Source organism: Cetorhinus maximus, chromosome 12 (genome assembly GCF_964194155.1).
Source record: "Cetorhinus maximus chromosome 12, sCetMax3.hap1.1, whole genome shotgun sequence".
NCBI lineage: Eukaryota > Metazoa > Chordata > Chondrichthyes > Lamniformes > Cetorhinidae > Cetorhinus > Cetorhinus maximus.
In genome coordinates, this window is record NC_135890.1 from 89,991,646 (window position 1) to 90,011,970 (window position 20,325).

Consider the following 20,325-nt stretch of genomic DNA (forward strand, 5'->3'; position numbering starts at 1 on the left):
TCAGGTTGATCCCGTCTATATGTAGATTAAAATTCCCCATATCGTTGTACCTCTCTGACATGCTTCCACTATTTCTTCTTTGATACCCTGTCCTACTGCGCGATCACTGTTAGGGGGCTTGTACACCACTCCCACAAGCGACTTCTTGCCTTTATCATTCCTCATCTCTACCCAACCCGCTTCTACATCATAGTTTCCTGCAATTAGCCTATCCATCTCTATCATGTAAATGTCATCTTTAATTAACAGAGCCATCCCTCCACCTTTTCCTAACCTTCCTAAAAGTCACATACCCTTCTATGTTCAGGTCCCAATCTATCCATCCTGTAGCCATGCTCTGTAATGGCTATTAGATCGTACTTATTTATCTCCATTTGCACTGTAAGTTCATATATCTTGTTTCGACTGCTACGTGCATTCAGATACAGAGCCTTAAGTTTTTTCCTTTTTATTTTTGTAGCCTCTAGCCTTACCTATTGGTTTACTCTTAGACTTGTACTCTCTGTCCCTTCCTGTCATGAGAAACAGGAACAGTCTAGAATTAGAGTAGATTTAATAACAACTGGTAAAATTTTCACTCTGCATCACTGGAGTAGTAACATTGATTTCTTAAAGCATCTTTTGTATGCTTATTTCCCTTAATAAACATTAAAGGAAAAGTACACAATAAGTGGAATTAATGCTCACCAAGAAAAGATGGAAAATATGTATCTTCTTTCCAATTTATTTTCCAATGACTAAGGTTATTGATCAATGACAACCCGATATGTAAAGTATAAGCCCGGCCTTTCTTGGAATCTTATTAGCCTGGGGAAAGAGTGGGTGAGTGGTGAAATCATTGCCCAGAAAGCCTGTTAAACTGTTTACATGATTTCACAAACTAGTGGAGGATGGTTTGGGATGTTTACAGTCATCTGGTTTGTGATGTTATCACAGATTCTAACTCTCACCCTTTGGTTTTGTTCATGTTTGTTTACACTCATCAAGGTTAGTGGTGGGAAATGTAAAACCTTCTATTTTAGGCAGCCAGTATCACTATCAAGTACGCCCAGGTCAGGTGTAGCTAGTAAGTAAAGCTCCCTCTCGCCTCCCAACAGTCTGGCTCAGCTCCAACTCAGAAGCACACCCTCTGCTGCACTTCTTTATTTCCCGCACCAACCATCGTGTTGCTTCTCCATGTGAGAATGCCAATATAATGGCAGTTTTTGCACTTTTGTGCTGTAGGTCTATTTGTACTAAGAACCAGCTTGAGACTGTCTAAATCTAACTTCCAAAGTTAATTTAATGTAGTACTCTATTGCCAGTCAACTGGTGAGACACACTACACCATCAGTCCCCTGTTCTTTTATAAACCTTATAAAAGGCTGTCAGGTCAGTATTCCTAATTTTGTTTGTTTTTTTTCGGTTTTAAACTTCTCATTACTGACCAAGAGTGAGGGAAAAGTGAGTGAATTGGTTTGGTTAACATTTCACTAGAGCAACTTTGCTGCAGAATATTTGATCATCTGATTTGTAATGAGGCACTGTGAGGAATAATGCAATTTGGCAACAAGCTGACGACAATTTTGAGCATCTTTTACACGTTATAAGCCTGAAATTCTGAAATTCTGGCCAGAGAACTGAAAAACAGAGCTGAATGGGGTTGGTTTTGGATTCTATCCTGTCCTTTTTTGTTCCAGTCAATTTATATTTGGAAGGGTTGTGGGAAGATTTTCCACCCACCTCCCATGTCAAGGCAGAGGGAGTTCCCAGGCAACCCTTGTGTCCTGAAAAGGGCTCCGTGGAATGGAGGTCTTTGAAAGTATTGCAAACCGTAACCAAACTAAAATGATTAATCTCATAGAAGATTAATGATCACATCTTGATTCAAGCAAAATGATCCCTTTTGGACTTGAAGACCGCTGAATATTTATGTTTGGTCTGGATGGACTGGGGAAACCAACGTCCTTTCAGATACTTGTGCTTAGCTCTGAATAGGGAAATACCACATCCTCATAATTTGGACAGTGGTTGGTGGGTGGGGTGGGGGTTTTGGGTTGGTGGAACATGTAGATGGGCAAGAGCTTCATTCTTGCCATTCTTCCACCAGCTGAGCAGAACCCATAAAGTTTTGGGCTCTACAACTTTGCTGACCAACTATATTATAAACAACTATGGATTAAGCTTCGAACTCTAATTCTATTCTGCACATGCACAGGTGAAGTTCAACGAATAAAGATAATTGTAGTGGTCACATGAAGATAAGCATTTGATCAATAAATCATACAATGAAAACGTAATGAAAAGTAGGTACAAATAGCCTGCTAGTTAATTTATTTAGAATCTACACAGAACTATTAGAGTCAGTTATTTGTAACTGTGTTAGTTTATCAAAATAATAGTTTGGTTCTGTACTATTGTATCCATACAGAAGCAAACATAAAAAGCATTTTTTTAAAAAATAACACAAGATTTGTAATGACACATATTGCATCAAAACTAAAATTCTCCAATATATTGAGTACATACCGGATCCGACTACAAGTTGCACTGCTTAAAGGAGTACGCAGTAAATTATAATTAAGAATCAGGAAATGCTGCAAGGAATGTATTTTGTATCAATGCAATAATGATATTGTAAATTATCTATTAATATGTTAATATAACAGATTTTCATTTGATAATTAATAGTGTTACAATGTTTAATATTGTTCCTGAGCACTTTTAACATTGTACACAAAATATTAGTAAATTAGCAACATTTTTAAAAATCACCAAGTGCCCTACTTGTTGTTTTATGTCCCCTTACATTTGGGAAAGTATTTCATTAATAGAACCATTTGTTGTTCGTTCTTCACCTACTTCCACTGTCATACGTTAGAGCAATTACAGCCCTAGGGAATAATAAAGTCATAGAATTACTATGCAATCATTTAAAAAGCAATTGCTGAGACACATCACACATATTGTCTCCCCTACAATTTCTATGTAATCTTTTTGAATTTCCTCCCATGCCCTCCCCCAGTCAGTCATGCAGGACATGTGTATAATTCAATGTAAAGGAAGAAAGTAAATTGAAAATAATTTTTGTACATAAAAAACTATTAATGTCAATGGTGAAAATATATTTCATACATTAACATTTTCCCAAATTGTGCTGCATGTTTAGCATTAGTGTCCTTTAATGGCATACCAACACCTAAATGTTGCATATCTACCAATAATACGGCATTTAGCTGGCTGTACCGACTGTAGACTGAAAGCAGTTGCCTGTCCCATCATCTCTTTTGTAACTTTAGAAATTTCACTAGCAGTCACTGGCTGGTGAACAGAGATCTGCACATTTCTGTTTGTATGCATGCTGCTTTGCCTTCTCCAATTCGAGAAGGCCTGTGACAAAGAGCTGAGAATTCATGCTTTATCTGGGTCATCTGGTACTAAATATGTTGCTCCAGGAGCCAGGTTCTCGTGCTCTCCATGTGCTATTCTCCCATGTTTCTGTATTCGAGTTGATGTTCATCAGAAACTCTTGGCATTACTAGGTAAGTGGCAACTTGACAGCAGCTTGTAAGAGACACAATAATGTGAGCCTGGGATGCAGTCAAGTCACTGGTGGTCACCACCTTTGTTTTTGGGGATCACTGACTGTATAGTATTGATTGAATAAAACAATATAAAACAACCTTTAGAAATACTCCTGAGGGATGACCACTTACTTCAGTGCAACTGGGATATTTAAGTACAGATCATCTTTCACATGAACGGGCTGAAAGGAGTCACAGTGCTAGACAGAATAAAGCAGTTGCAATAACATCAATCTTTAGCCCAATGTGCGTCACAGTTTTAACATGTCAACAGTGATCTGTACATTAACACAAGACACCTTACATTATCACCAATTCTCTAAGATGTCTTCAGAACTTTGTTTATCCAAACAAAAAGACTTAGTGAATTTCTCTCCTTGTCTGGAATCAAATTTGCCTCAAAAACATTTCCTCCAGCTTCAATGTAGGAGTTTAGATACAATCCTGATGCAAAAGCATTGGCAAATGTTTCCTTCATCTGCTTGAAGCAATGACATGAATACAGACAATGCATTGTGTGTATATTATAAATATATGATACAATTTTTCTGTTTTCTCCTCCCTAAAAAAATTGCCAAACATATGTTCTTGTGAAGGCTATTGTTCTGTAAAAGGAAATTAGATAACATTTTGTCTGATAGTGATTTCAAAAGACAGAAAAAAGTTGTTGATTCTCAACCAACTTTGTTTCGGGAGTACCATGACAGGAAATGCAAATATTTATTTCTCTTTGCAACCATCAGGATGAAGCAGCTTTCATCTACCTGGGTTGAATTGGATTAGATTAGAACCCAACCTTGGAACCAGAGCAAAGGGATTTAAATCACTATCACCTAGTGCAGGGACAAAGCAGAACTTCAAAATGTTTCATTAAAGTATGAAAACAGCATTTTCAGTGCTCAATGGATTCGGCTGCAATGCTCAGGCTCCCACAACAAATGGAATATCAGACAGAAACAAACCATCAAATTTCCCAAAGAAAAATGTGATTAGAATTCTTTTTATATTAATTTGTTAATGTTTTTTCCCAATACAATGGTTGCATAAATTTTCATTTATTAGCAATTGGCTCATTGAAGCCTTAATTTGACCCTTCCCAAGCCTTTACCTCTACCATCTGTCCTTTCCTTTCTACCCACATAACATCTCTGACTTTTCCTTCTCATTCACCCATGCAATGACTTTATGATTGGTTTCCACACTCCCTCCTGTCCCTCTTCATCCCAATCCAAATTATTCCATTAAAGCCTTAACTAGCCATAATCCTAATATTACACTCCTTCTCACTATAAGGTACAGTGATAGTAGTGCCATCAGAGCTCCATCTGGCACTGAACAATGACTCTATGGCTAAGAAAACAGGAGACCAGGCCTTCATGAAGCATTGATCAGAAACAGAGAAAAAGAGTAGGGACACGACAGAAGGCATTTTATGTACAACATCACATGTGTATATGTTGGTACTCATTTCACTCAAAAAAGGCTGTAGAGCCAAAACAAAAATGTCTTCCTTTTATGATTAGTTTCATTTTTTTTAAAAGAGAAAATTATACATTTTTTTTATTCTTTCATGGGATGTGGGTGTCATTGGCAACTTGTTCAACCCTAATTCCCTTTGAACTGAGCGCTTGCTAGGTCATTTCAAAAGGCAGTTAAGAGTCAACCACATTACTGTGGGACTGGAGTCCATGTTGGCCAGAATTCCTTTCCTGAAAGACATTAATGAACTAGATGGGTGTTTATGACATAAATACCATTACCAATTCCAGATTTTTAAAAAATAATTGAGCTTAAATTCCACCAACCGCCATGGTGGGTCTTCAACTTATGTCCCCAGAGCATTAATCTGGGCCTCTGGACTAATGCAGTGACATTACCACCATACCACCATCTCCCCTTGTCCACCCCAAAACAGATAGTCTAGATCAGGACATAGTTGGAGGAAAGCGGGCAGAAGATGAAATAGAATCACAGTGAGAAAGAGAGAGGGGGCCAGGTAGTGATGAGAAGAATCAGAGCAACTTCACCGTGAAACTGCACTTTGTCTAGGATGGGTTTGAAAATACTTGAAATCTTTAGAAGCTCCATAGTAGCACTGAGGAATAATGCAGTAAAGGCCCAACTAGGATATGGGATAAAAACAGAAAATGCTGGAAATACTCATCAACAAGTCAGGCAGCATCTGTGGGGAGAGAGAGAGAAATAGTTAACATTTCAAGTCAATATCTTTAGGGATGCATCAGGTTTTGAGCAAGTACAGATGCAGGAAAAGAGGTAAGAGAGAAAAGAACAAAAAGGAAGGTCAATGATAGGATAGAAGCTGAGAAACTAAAAAGGGATGATGGTGAAAAGTTAAAGGAGATGATAATGGAACAGGTAAAGGAGAAAGATGGCTCTCGACAAGTGCAAACGGATCAAGCAGAATCATTACCAACAGCTGCTGTCTGAAAAATTGAGGCAGAGCTTATGATGTGAAATTGTTGTACTCAGTGTGGAGGTCGGAAGGCTGATTATAGTGCCTAATCAAAAGGTGAGTTGCTGTTCCCTGAGCTGACATTGAGCTTCATTGGAACACTACAGGAGGTCAAGGGTAGAGAGGTCAAAGTGGGCGCGGAGCAGAGAATTAAAATGGCAGGCAACCAGAAGCTCAGGGTAATGACTGCAGACTGATCGGGGGTGTTCCACAAAGTGGTCACCCATCTGCGTTTGATCTCGGCAATGTAGAGGAGACGACACATGAACAGCAAATGCAGGGTACTAATTGAAAGAAGTACAAGTAAATCACTGTTTCACCTGGAAGAAATGGTTGGAGCTTGAACAATAGGAAGAGAGAAGGTAAAAGTGCAGCTGTAGCATCTCCTGCTCTCGCAGAGGAATGAACCTTTGGATGTATGGGGGGGGGTGTTGGGAGTGATTGAGGAGTGGACCAGATTGTAAAGGACAGAATGGTCACATTGGAATGCTGATATGGGTGGGGAAAATATGCTGGAGGTGTTCAAAATTGGGGACGATGATCTGTTGAACATGGAGGCTGATAGGATGGAAGTGAGGACAATGGCAACTCTATTCTGGTTCTGGAAGGGAGGGGAAAGGGGTGAGTCCAGAAGTGCGGGAGACGGAATAGACATGGTCAAGAGCCCCGACAACCATAGCGGATGGGAATCTTCAGTTGACGAAAAAGGCAGACATATAGGAAGCACTGGTATGGAATGTGTCATCATCAGAACAGATACAATGGAAAAACTAGGAGAATGGAATAATGTTCCTACAGGAAGAGAGGTAGGAGGAAGTGTAGTCAAGGTAACTGTGAGAGTCAGTGGGTTATATGGTGAATATTGGTCAATAACCTATCTCCAGAACCAGAACAGAGATGTTGAGGAAGGAAAGGGAGGGGCCAGTGATAGCTCATGTGAAGGCGAGGGAAGTGTGGAAATTGGAAGCAAAATCAATGAAATTTTCCATTTCGGGACAACAGCAGAAAATGGCACCAATACAGTCAATGTACCAGAAAAAGAGGTGATGGAGGAGGACTGGAACAAAGAATTTTCCACGTAGCCCACAAAAGGCAGGCATAGCTAGGACCCATACAGATTCCCATAGTGACACCTGTTATTTGGAGGAAGTGAATGGAGTCAAAGGAAAAGTAAGAACAAGTTCAGCCAGGTGGATTAGGGTGGTGGTGGTTGGAGAATGGTTGGGCTTCCGTTCAAGGAAGAAGCAGAGTCAATCCTGGAGGGGGATGGAAGTGTAGAGAGACTAAATATCCACAGTGAAAAGGAGACAGGGCCAGGAAACTGGAAATTGTTCAAGTGCTAAAAGAGTGTTGAAAGCATCACAAATGTAAGTGAGAAGAGACTGGACAAAAAAATAGGATACGGGAACCTTGCCATGCAGTCAATTCACCAAGTACCTAGCACGCCAACAATTCCAGTCATATGATTTCATGTGATTACTGTCTGGCAGACGGAAATGGTTTATAAGAAAAGTGTCACATTCAGAAAAACTGCTTATTTAGCTTTCCCCCAGTTGTATTTTATATTCATTAAGCTGTGCCATTGTGATGCTGCTTCCACCACAGACAATGATTACTATTGACTGTAGGTCCTGGGCCAACCGTCTCTCTTTCTGCAGTCGCTGGATTATTCCACTGTAAATGGCAGCTAGTGATGCACCACAGGCTGGTTCAACCAAAAACCTTTCATCATCTGCAAAAAGAACCAATTGTCCACAATCAGGTCACAAGCTCTGATTTAACAATCAACTCAGGCCACTGGCCTAATGTGAGACTAAGCCTCAAAGACAGCATTGCATTCAATGTGGACCTTCTGGCTATTGAGTAACATCCAGAATTTTCTAAAATATAAACCAATACCAAAACTGTGTTTTTTAAACCAAAAATCCATTTCTTCCATTTAGTTCTGGCATAGAGCACGAGGCATTAGCTCCTCGAGTTTCATAAGCTGTCAAAGAACTTGCAGCCTCAGCAAACAGGCATTAAAATTCAAACTGTGTTCCCACCCACTGCTCTTATTATGTCTCTTGTCTGATTGTGGGCTTGGCAGAAGGTAGCAACCCTACTGGAATCTAAAGAGCACACAACTATATTTACAATGGGGGTGACCTATTTATTCAAGTTCAATATGCAAATAGAGATATTGTACACTGACAAGACAGCCAGAAGTGTACTGGTATGCTCAGTGATATTTCCAATTAACAAGCATATTATATATGAAATTATGAAATGTGTTCCACCACTATGACTTTTGCTATGCTTGGTTTCTTTCACTTAAAATCTAGACTGTATTTTCTAATTCTTTCTTTCCATTAGAGCCCTGCTAATTTCCCCTCTCTTTCATTTACCCTCACTCAACCGATTATCCCCATTATTCCTTTCCTCAGAATCTTTAATTCTTTCACTCTCTGTCTTTATTCCCTTGCTCCCTAATATTCATTCTCTATCTCTCATCTGCTCTCACTCTCTTATTGCCTCTGACTCTCTCATTACCACCATCCCTTTTTCTTTCATACCTCTTTCTCATTCTCTTTCCTGACCCTGGTTTTTCTCATTGTTTTGGTTGGTGGTTATAGCAAAACACACAAAAAAGTCTGTGGTGATAGATCAGTGAATCTTGGGTGTTCTGTGTTTAGAAAATAGAATCAAAGGCTACACTCATCATTGAGCATTGAAGTTTAATAGACCCCCAATGGATAGTATAAGAAGTATTATTGATTAATGTTTCCCCTACAACCAACTCATTACCAAAACCAAAAAGATAGCCACCTGCCTTTGAGAGAAAATTATCGAAAGATCTGATTTTCAAAGAAATAAACCAACAGTATCATTTGTGATAACTGTGACTGAGACAGACTCTGGTTCGTGCTGTGCATCCAGGAATAAATAGTTATAATATTGCAACTCATTCAAAACTTTCAGATTAGCGAGGTCAGAATTAACAAAGGAACATCTGTTTTCTCAACTGTGCCCTTTCTTATTCTATTTCTACATTGGGAGTGAATGCACAGCTGGATGGTAAAGGAAACATTTTATTCACAGAGGAGCAGCACACAGCTCATGAGATTTTGGGGTGTCCCTATTCTACAATAAAACACTAAAAATAATTTAACAATTTAACTGAAGTATAAAACCTGGCATAAGCACTAATTCAGATTGGCTGTCAAATATTATTTCTGTTTAACATTCCCCAAAGAAGCCAGAACATAGATATTTTTAATGTTATAACAATAATAGGATTTTGTTTAAATGAAATTGCACCAAATTCCCACATCAGTATAAAAAGCAACTCTCATTATTGCAATAAGAAACTCTCAGAACCAGTTCACCAGGTTCTGCTGGAAGAGAAACTGATTTCATTTTACATTTGATCCCTTCATTTAATCAGAATGTACTGCAGAAGGTTTCTGCTTCGAAATGGGACGTATAAGGAGACAATTCAAATTTTAATCGATTATTGATTGCACTGCAGAGCAGAATTCTTATTTTACAAATTAAAACAAAACATAATATTAAGTAGCTTTGTGTGCATTTGGAACAAAGCCTGATTCTCAACAATGTGTGTATGTGAAAATAAAAAGTCTCACCTAGGAATTTTTCTACTGCTTGCACAGCCTCTTGGTCACTGATTACCTCAGAGAGAACATTGTGCTCGAGTGCATTCTGAAGTGCCTTCTCACACACAGTTTTAGCTCCCAGGGTTTTAGCTACACTATTATAAAGAGAACAGTAGGTTAGAAGAAACAGCTCATCCTACACACACACACACACACGCACAACTACACATAGAGATACACACAGATACCATGCCAAAGGAGCAGGTGTTAAGAGGTGCGACCAAAAGTTCATCAAAGAGGTAGGATTTAAAAAGGGTATTAAAAGGAAAAGAGTGAAGTCGAGAGGTTGATGGATGAAATTCCTGAACTTTGGGCCTAAACAGTTCAAAGCACAGTTTCCAATGGTAGGACAAAAGAAGTGGGGTTACACAAGCTACACACACATACCAAACACACACACACACACACACTATGAACACAAGTCATGATGAGCAGAGTGTCCAACTTTGTCAACAAATAAGCAAACTATTTAATTCTTCTCAGAACCTCCAATAAAAAGCAATTGAACGCAACACTCAAGTGTCCAAATTCAGCAATAATGAAAAGAAAAACTGAACACTGGAAATCTGAAATAAAAACTGAAAATGCTAGAAACACACAGCAAGCATTGGAAATAAAATCCAGGTTGCCATTCTGATGGGTACCCTGCCATTATGGTTCAAGCTTTCTTGAATATTTTTTTTCTTGTGGCCTAATCACAGTTTGCTTAAGCAGATTAAATTTGTCACAAATTGAATGTGTTTACTCTGTGGCAAACTGTGGTCCTGCTGTTTTTAAAATACATTTAGATATTCAAACCTAAAATTCCACTTTAATCACACATTTATCAGAATTCATGGGTTTCAATGAAGGGTATCCACCCAAAAGTTAGTCTATTCCATGTTCAGCATTTCTTATTCTTACTTTAAGTTAGCAGTTACCCAACTGAATAATTTTAATAGTATTCATTTCCCCTGACTTCATGTTATAGAAATTTAAGGTCATTAAAGTCATGAGAAGGTTATAGCAAATGCAAATTGCATAAACGTTTCTCTCAAATCCTGTATTATCACTGAGTGGCAATACACTCAGAACTTAAGGGTTACTGGCACCTATCCCTTGAAAACTGGTCACAATATGTCTCTTCAGTATTGGTTAACCTGAAGGTATTAAATCTCTCCGTATGAAGCCCATTTGCTTTCTCACTTATTCTGAAGAATTATTGACATCCAATGGTGTCATATTATTATAAATTACCTATTACCAAGCTAGGTTTGCAAGTGGCTACATCATGAAACACTAAGCTTCATCACAAAAGGTATAATTCTGATCCAGTCAGTCATAGTCAGTTGAGTTCTTACAGTCTTAGGACCACTAAGGACATTTACTAACAAGGTGTTAATTCTGCTTCAGCTGTGAGCACCAGACCAGAAAGAGTGTCTGCAACAAATGCAGGTTAAGGGCGAGGGATCCAAAACCATGAACATTTGTAATTGCAAAAAGTGTTTTTTTGATCAAACAGACAGCACTGAGAAAAGAAAATCAGCTGATTTCTATAACAGCAGTGCACTGCAGTGGTGGATTTATGCCAGGCAGTATGGTTGGAATTTTACAGCCCCTCCCACCGGCGGGATTTTCCGGTCCCAGTGACGTCAATGGAGCTTTGAATGGTTTGCTGTATTTTATAGCCCCGCCCCTATCACGACAGGGCCGTAAAATTCCACCCCATGTTGGAAATCTACCCCACACAATTAGTACACCTTGCAAGGTAAGGTGACAGTTGCAGCATATAGGAATAATGAGCCTTCAGTTACTGGGAATGTCATGCAAACAGAATTTCTTGCTTTTAGCTAACAACAGTGACTATATAAATCATAAGGTGCCACCTAATGCATGTCTGCTAACATTTTGTTAAAATACACAATAGCAGTTAACAATGATATTTTATCCCATTTACTCTCCTTCATAACGCTAACAGTACAATACTGTGATTATACTGCAGTATGGGCTTGTGCTTCTGAGGGCATGTGCCCTATGGACCACTTTTTATCCAGGTCACAAAGGATTTTGATAGTTAATATATCTATCTAGAATGTAGAGGAACTAACAGAATTAATTTCAACAGTTGGTGGATCAAAGATAAGGAGACTGTCCAGGGAAGTATTTATCTGCAAAGCTTTTCTAACAGTCTGAACAGCTACAAATTGATTGGGAATCACCTTTTTTATTTTTGTAGCAGCCTACACAGAGTTTTTCTGCTGAACAATACAAGTACAATTTAACAGTGCAAGCTGTTAAACAACTCATAATCGGTTTGTAAATAAGGAGATTAAGGAGCTCCCGTGTAGTAGAGTGTTTTCATTGACCTGAAATACCAATCAGTCCACTGAGTTCTATAAAGAAGTCCCTTCCAGGGGAATAATCCTGAAAAGTAGGACCAGGTTCCACCAATATGACTCTGCTACCAGTTGCCAGGAGATAATTTTTCCACTAGGTTTCTGCCTCAGGAGGTGAGTTACTCACCACAGGATTCCTAGCTTCTGACCTGCTCTTGTAACCACAGTATTGATATGGCTAGTCCAATCCAGTTCAGTTTCTGGTCAAGGGTAACCCCCAGAATGTTGATAGGGGGGATTCAGCAATGGTAAAGCCATTGAAAGTCAAGAGGCGATGGTTAGATTCTCTCTTGCTGGAGATGGTCATTGCCTTGCACTTGTGTGGTGCACATTTTACTTGCCATTTGTCAATCCAAGCCTGGATATTGTCCAGGTCTTGCTACATTTGGACATGGACATGGACTACTTCAGTATCTAAGGAATCACAAATGGTACAGAACATTGTGCAATCTTCAGCGAGCACTTCTGACCTTATGATGGAAGGAAGGTCATTGATGAAGCAGCTGAAGGTGGTTGGGCCTGGAACACTACCATGAGCTCCTTTACTAGGGTTCCTTGATGCGACACTCGATCAAATGCTGCCTTGATGTCAAGGGCAGTCACTCTCACCTCACCTCTGGAGTTCAGCTCTTTTGTCCATATTTGAATCAAGGCTGTAATGAGGTCAGGCACCGAGTGGCCCTGGCAAAACCCAAACTGAGTGTCAGTGAGCAGGTTACTGCTAGGCAAGTGCCGCTTGATAGCACTGTTGATGACCCCTTCCATTTCTTTACTGATGATCGAGAATAGACTGATGGGACGGTAACTGGTTGGATTGGATTTGTCCTGCTTTTTGTATCTGGGACATACCTGGGCGATTTTCCACATTGCTGGGTAGATGCCAGCATTGTAGTTGTGCTGGAACAGCTTGGCTAGGAGCGCGGCAAGCTCTGAAGCACAAGTCTTCAGTACTATTGCCGGAATATTATATTATCAGGCCCATAGCCTTTGCAGTATCCAATGCCTTCAGTTGTTTCTTGATATCACGTGGAGGGAACTGAATTGGCTGAAGACTGGCATCTATGATGCTGAAGACCTCCAGAGAAGGCCAAGATGGATCATCCACTTGGCAACGAAATGCTTCAGCCTTATCTTTTGCACTGATGTGCTGGGCTCCTCCATCATTGAGGATGGGGATATTTGTGGAGCCTCCTCCTCCAGTGAGTTATTTAATTTTCACCGCCATTCACGGCTGGATGTGGCAGAACTGCAAAGTTTAAATCTAATCCATTGGTTGTGGAATCGCTTAGCTCTGTCTATCACTAGCTTATGTTGTTTGGCACGCAAGTAGTCCTTTGTTGTAGCTTCATCAGGTTGACACCTCAATTTTAGGTATGCCTGGTGCTGCTCCTGGCATGCCCTCCTGCACTCTTCATTGAACCTGCATCCCCTTTGAGTGTGCATGCCACTCCCACCTCCACAGCACCCCAAACCAATAGGCAAATTTACCGTTATATCTCTATCCTCTTAGCAAAACACTAAAATATAGATGTTTGAAATTTTATGAATCAATGTTTTCACCATACCTTGTGATGTCAGGGAGTGTGACTAACTTCCCAGCCTTCACTGCTGCATTCAGACTTTCAGCACCTTTCGTCTCCATGGCAATTATAGGCACGTCACACCAACCCACTTTTTTCAGCCCTTCTACCACTCCACAGAGAAGGCCACCACCTCCAACTGACAGAATAATAGCCCCAGGTTTGCTTTGCAGTGACTCCCAAAGTTCCTTCACAACGCTGGCATGTCCTTCCCTTAGGATTTAATTTTGAAGGAAAAATATGTTAGCTCTCATATCCGACAGACTTCCAAGTTCTGAAAGAAACAACGACTTTGTGCTGTAATGCAATGGTGCACAGAGAGATACAAAGCTGAGGGATCTGTTATTTCCTGAACCTTGTACAACCACTGATTGAAATCTAAAGAAAAAGCTGAAAGTATTAAGGAGAGATTTGCCTTTGCATGCACTTGGGAATTAGCGGATGGTAAATTATGTGCTGAGGGTGTGTAACTTTCTGATCAAGGCTCTTCGCATGTGCAGAAAATGCCGAGGTGAAATAAATCTCTCCATTAATGCTAACTCTGGGGGAAGGTTTATCTATAGTACATGCTTACAATTATTTCCCACCAAGTGCACTGAGGATTTTAACTAAGTCATTACAAAATGTAATACCGCTTCAATATGCGGCAAAAGCCATCAGCTACATTGTTGACATTGATCTGCCAAGCTTTGGGCAAAATTTTAAGATCATATTAGAACTACATCCATCTGGTGGAGATTGCAGCAGTGGAAACTGTTACCCATGTCCCTTGGTATAGCTGAAACTTTTCTATGGGTCTTAAAGAGAGCCATGTGTGGTGTTAAAGTCCAAATCTTGTTATTTCTCATGCACGCATCTTGGCGCCAATTTACCTGCACCATGTGCTTTCTACATTTTCTGCAGCTTCTGTAAGAAGCACAGGTCACAACTTCCATGGCAAAGAGATGAAAAAGAACAGATGGGGGCCATTCAATAAAATATAAATGCTCCAATTGGGTAAGGTTTGAGTAATCAGATCAGTTGCTGTAAAAGGTGGCTTTGCAGAAATGCATCAAATAACTGTACAAATAAAATTAACATGAATTCCATCAGCCCTGAATCAACATTCATTTCTAGATCTCTTGTACAATGATGAATCTAAAAGCACAAGTCATACCAGCTGGAAGTTTTGAACCTTTGAATTGTTTCTGTTTCCACTGATCACTTTATAAATCATGCTTTAAACTTCTTTATTGAAGATGTCAGCTCACTTGATGTGTCAGGTTTATAAGCAGCAAGGCACCTTAAGCACCTTACAGCAGAACCTTGCATGTTTTTGGTAAGTATTCTGGTGCATGGCACACATAAGATTATAAATTGCACAATATGATCAAGGTTCATAAAATCAGCACACATACCCTAACCTCAGAATAAGTCCTTATGTCCTAATGTGACATTTTCTATTTTCCATTCCACTCAGCCTGTGACCTCACTCGAATTATATTTCAATTATCTCACGTAAGGATAGTTTTAAACAGAGGGATCAGTGTTGGGCTTCCCAAATTCAAGGCATGCAAGAACAAAAGGACAGAGACAGTCATTAGTGTGAGCTGGAGTTGAACCCAGATCCATTGATTACAATTAGCAGACTAACTGTCAATAAAAATAGCAATTTTTGTTAAGCAGTTAATAATTTGAATCCTCATACTTATTTGATTCATTTATATATGTATTAGATCAGTTGAATTCTATGGATGTAGATCCAGAATTTATTCAAGATTCAAGATTCCAGTCCCCAGCTTCCAATGTTGCCAGCAACCCTACCTCCTGCATCTTTCTGATGAACTATCTGAAACTGTGCAGTCCAGAAAGTTGTTAGCAACATGAGAGTCAACAGCTAGCTCAAATGGCTCATTACTCTCTTGAATGACTTACAAGGGATATTCTTAATCTGTAACTATTAATACCAGTTGTCCAATTTAGCATACATCATAGCCAATGACAGTACTGGTCAGCTTTGGCCACAAGGCCATCTCCTCATTCACCTAGATAAGCTATAATGTGGGCATGGGCAAAGTGATACGCAGTGTGACCCTCCACCTCACACATTACCACCTCCAATAGAGCAGTCAAAAAGCCTGGAGTCCAATGCCACGCTGCTCCTGCACTTGTCTGCAGATTCATGTCTGCATTTGGGATTTTCCCATGATTCAGTTTTGTCTGTAACTTTTTTAATCCCCTTTCCCTTAAGCTTTGGTAAGACTGTGAATCAGCTCAGATGCCTTATAAGTCTTTTTAATAGCTTTCAGAGGTTTTGTCGCTCTGTTTCTGCTAATTGAAACTGTGTTGAGACTATCTAACTCAAATAATTTAGCAAGACTTTATTCTATCTGTCTGGCCTGAACCCAACCCATAACCCAGAGTTAAATGGATGGTACAACTGACTGCTCCACCTACCTCCTCCAGGGCATTTCTGACCTAAATAACATTCTGGTGTCAGTCTGGCATGAAGAGGACAAGAGTTGCATGTTCCTGCACATGACTTAAAGATGAAGTCACTGGCATGTATCTTGCAGCAAGAGCTGCTAAAATCCAGCAATATCAGAATTTCAAAATTGAAAACTTGTCAATTCAATTTACAATTTTCTTTTAACTTTTTAAAATTTAGAACTACCTTACCAGCTTCATTGTGCAAACCTTTGGTTGAACTCTAATTTTTCATTCTGGAATTAACACTAAAAGATTTTTAGCTATAATTTCTCTGCATCTATATTACAGAATAAAATGGTGAAAGAACGCTTCTGAATCAGAACAGGTGTTGGTGCCAAATGCACAGATGTGCCACCCAGTAGGTTTCTTAAGGAAGATCAGCAATAACAAGCATTAAATCAGGTGAGGTGGCTGTCACGCTGGGTATAACAATAATTAAGAAAGGAGGGGTCTCAATTAGGTTGAATTTGTCATGTTTACTTAGGAGTCTACATGGCTGCAATTCAACAGCAAAGCAGACCATGGTAGTAATTGATCAAACCCTGAATGGAAAGAGAAGTTAATGGACTGCAGTCAGTTTGTGTACCACCATCGATCACCAATGGTGTTTGTCTTTGCTGGGTGAGTAAGCAAATACTGGAGACCAAGATCTGCCAAGTGGATGATTGATTACATCAAACAGCAGGAGTTGCAGCAGGGCACCTTACACAGCATAAAAATATTGAGAGAAATGTTAGGAGAAACCAATATGTGCAGATTCCTTGCTAAAACCACAGCTGTGTCATTTTGCAGCCAAATACACCGAACGGGGTTAAAAGTGTTTTCTTGTTTTAAGCTTCGGACTTTCAAACAAGAAACGCAGGAATTAACTAACCTGCAGGATCAGTAGTGACCAACAATGACAGATCATAAATCCACCAATTTTTTTTTAGCATTGCAATTTGAGGTGCTTAAAGAGCATCATTTGCACCTAGCAGCTTATTTATGAAGATGAAACTATTAACCCTTTAAAATGAGCTTGCATTCTGTGTCCATACCGGATTCACTAGCACCACTTAAACAAGAGATGGGGGAAGGATCAGTGTTTTAACCTGCTACCAAAATCATGTCTGGCTCCGGCAAAAAATTGTCCTTTAAATTAAAACAACCAGATAGTGTTTAGTGCAGAAATATATCTCCTCTTCCAAAACTTTCTCTATATAGGATAACATTTTAGTACCATACAAATTAACCTTAATTAAGGACTTTAAACAGTTTGGTTTGTATCAATAAATTACTCTCTTTTCTTTGTGCTAATCCGTAGAGGGCTACAATACAGTGAGAAACATAATGCCTTTGGATGAAGGCCATAGCACAATTTGATAGTGTATTGTCTGAGTTGATGTGTAATCTGTCAATCACATGCACAGTTTACATCGGGAGGAAAGAAAATAGAATGTTTATGATGCAGAGCAATAAAAAGCAGTATCATTTCCTGTTTAAGATTTTGACTGCGTATTACTCCTTGTGGCTCATTTCTGACTGCATGTCACTTCCTGTAGCCAATTCCCGACTAAGTGTCACTCCCTGTAACTGACTGTGACCATATATGTTACTCTGAGTGTCAAGGGCTTGCTTAGGGGTGGAATTTTATGCCAATGGGATTTTACCGTCCCGCCGAAGTCAATGGACTTTCGAACAGCTCGCCACGGTTTACGGCCCCATCCCCGCCCCGGCCGAAACAGGGCCATAAAATTCCATTCTAGGTCTCAGTTAATATGCAGAGTCCAGTTCTGGTCTCTTCATATGATGGGGGTTATTGAGGTTTTGCAGAGGAGGGCCACAAGAACAATTCCCAGACTAATACTCAGTTTAAAAAGCTGGATCAGTATACTCTAGAAAGGCACAAACTTGGAAGCAGTTTGACTGTATATCACTCCCTGTAAATATTTTCTGACTGTGCATAATTCCCTTTAAACGCTTCATGATTATGCGTCCCTCATTGTAACTGACTCTTGACTATATGTTACATTAATTCTAACATTTTGTGTTACTCTCTCTACAACCAATTCTTGACCATGTGTCTCTCACTATATAAGATTCCCTGCAATTGACACTGCATTTGATTCCCTAGTGTGTTGCTTCTACAGCACTATCTGGCACGATCAATCACAGAATCTTTCCAAAACACCCAATTACAAGGGTTCAAAACTGAAAAAAAAATTAATATATGTATCTCTTTTACTTCACGATTAGAAAAATGTTGTCAAAATAAATCATATCTTCAACTGCAAGTACATATTCTTCAATATCTTTTGAACTATTTCAGTCTTAACGTATCATTTAAGAGGGCAATATACAGAAATGAACTAACAATATTTTGACATATTGCATCACCTTTCTTATCAATTAACTGCATGGAATTTTCTGATTCTTTGATGAATCCTTACCAAATCAAGGGATGGTTGAAGGGAGAAACATACACCCAGCCATCATTTTCAGATAGTTTTAATGCTTGCTCATTAGCATCATCCCAAACCTATCAAAACATTTTGAGAAGATCTATTAGTTGGGTATTATTTATTAAAAAGAGTTCTCTATTGTTACATCTTGCTTTAGTCAAAGCAGTAACAATGTTTGCTCCTTGTGGAGCGCATCTAACATCCACTGCACATGATAGAATGAACAGCTATGATACTCACCGTTCCAAGGTATCAAAGGAAGTCCTGAGCAAACAAAGAGTCTCAAAACAGAGGCAAATACTTGGATGTCGCGCTAAAACATTTGAACTGTCGAGCTTCAAGGTGATTATACACATGCTGATAATCTTTTATCAAACACTCTTGAAGAGTAAATTATTGAAGTTATAAAGGAAGTTAAAAGGAAAACAGCTGAACTACCCAATGGCTCAGTAGCTTTACACAGTGTGGCACTGTACCATACAAACCAATAAGATTCAATGTTCAAACCTTGATCATAACCAAAGCGCCATAATTGGCTTCAGTGCCCTCAGGCTAAGGAAGGGGAATTAAGAAACTGAACTAGGGCTCTTGCTCAGAACATTCAACGCACTTGGGCTGAAGTGCTTCAAGATATTTTGGTAGTTTTAATGTATTATTATCCAATGACACCTGCTATAAAATGCGATGTCAGGTAAGGCCAGGATTAGGTCAGCTGCCATGTTCCCTAGTTGAACAACCTGCCCACACATACTGTCCAAGCTAAAAAAAAAGTAGAGTACATGTTAATAGATGTAAAGATAGATGTTATTGTTTTTTAAATATTTTTGGGAATATGGTGGTATTCTGTAAAGAAGGGTGTGTGTGTGTGTCTGTGTGTGTGTGTGTGTGTGTTCATGATTAATTAAACTGAGGGGAAAGTTAATAGAGACAACTTGTCTGTGGAAACTGAGAGATGAAAGGTAAAGGTGAAGTTCAGTGTATGAATAAATAGGTTGGGTTTTAAAATTTGCATTAGGAGAGAGGTAGGGACTTGACTTTTCAGCTGCTAAATTTCAAAGGAAGTTTAAGGGACTTTTACAACTTACAAAGGTTTCATAAGTAAACAAGGGAAGGTTATTAAATTTTATTGGACCCAAAAGTAGAGGGAATAGAAAGACATGAAAGATTTTTATATTTAGGAAAAGTTGAGTTCAAAGAAGGGCTGAGGACAATGGAGTCTAAGATGAAAGGGAAAAAAGTATATTTAAGAAACAATGTTGAGATGAGTTGTAGGTGGCTTTGGGGGGGAGATGTCCTGAGGCCAGCTCTGTGCTGAGAAAAGTTGTGTATTTGAAGCAGCTATCCAGTTTCAAGCCAGTAAAGTCTTTGTTTTCTGAAAACAGCCTGTTTCTGAACTTCTTTTGGATTTCCACAGCAGAGTGGAAGAGAGTGAGAAGTCGTGTGTATACCTTTACTAAAGCGACAGCAGTTTTTCCCTTGGGTAATATTACTGGATTTTTAAGTAAAAATCTATAAGGGATTGTTGCCAAGTAGTTTACTTGTGCGTTTTGATCAAGCGGGGTTTTTTTTGGGGAATGTTTTGTAGGACTATTTTAACTGTGTAATTTTAATCCTGTACGCTTCAGGGTTTTTTTTTCTTCTTGTTAATAAATCTTTTAATTTTAAACTCCTAAAAGTGTTACTGGGATTCTATGCTTCTGGGATCAGTAGTTTCCCCCCTCATTTTCAAAATACAAAAAAAAAGTTAAGATCAGTAAAGCAAGTTTCC

The 20,325-nt window shown here is 39.2% G+C and overlaps 1 protein-coding gene across 3 annotated transcripts in view; it reads right to left on the bottom strand.

Annotated features, from left to right (window-relative positions):
• Positions 1-2,290: 2,290 nt before the first annotated feature.
• Positions 2,291-20,325, bottom strand: part of sdsl (serine dehydratase-like) — a 37,564-nt gene continuing 19,529 nt past the window's right edge. For 2 of the 3 annotated variants that reach the window (XM_078554073.1, XM_078554074.1), the window contains 4 exons: positions 18,546-18,634; positions 13,633-13,860; positions 9,663-9,787; positions 2,291-7,768 (listed from right to left, as the gene is read on the bottom strand). In XM_078554073.1, the coding sequence (XP_078410199.1) occupies positions 7,575-7,768; positions 9,663-9,787; positions 13,633-13,860; positions 18,546-18,634 (636 nt within the window). In that variant the 3' untranslated portion in view covers positions 2,291-7,574. Of the gene's footprint in view, positions 7,769-8,591; positions 8,702-9,662; positions 9,788-13,632; positions 13,861-18,545; positions 18,635-20,325 lie in introns of all 3 variants that reach the window. The other variant, XR_013578191.1, reaches the window with a different exon arrangement.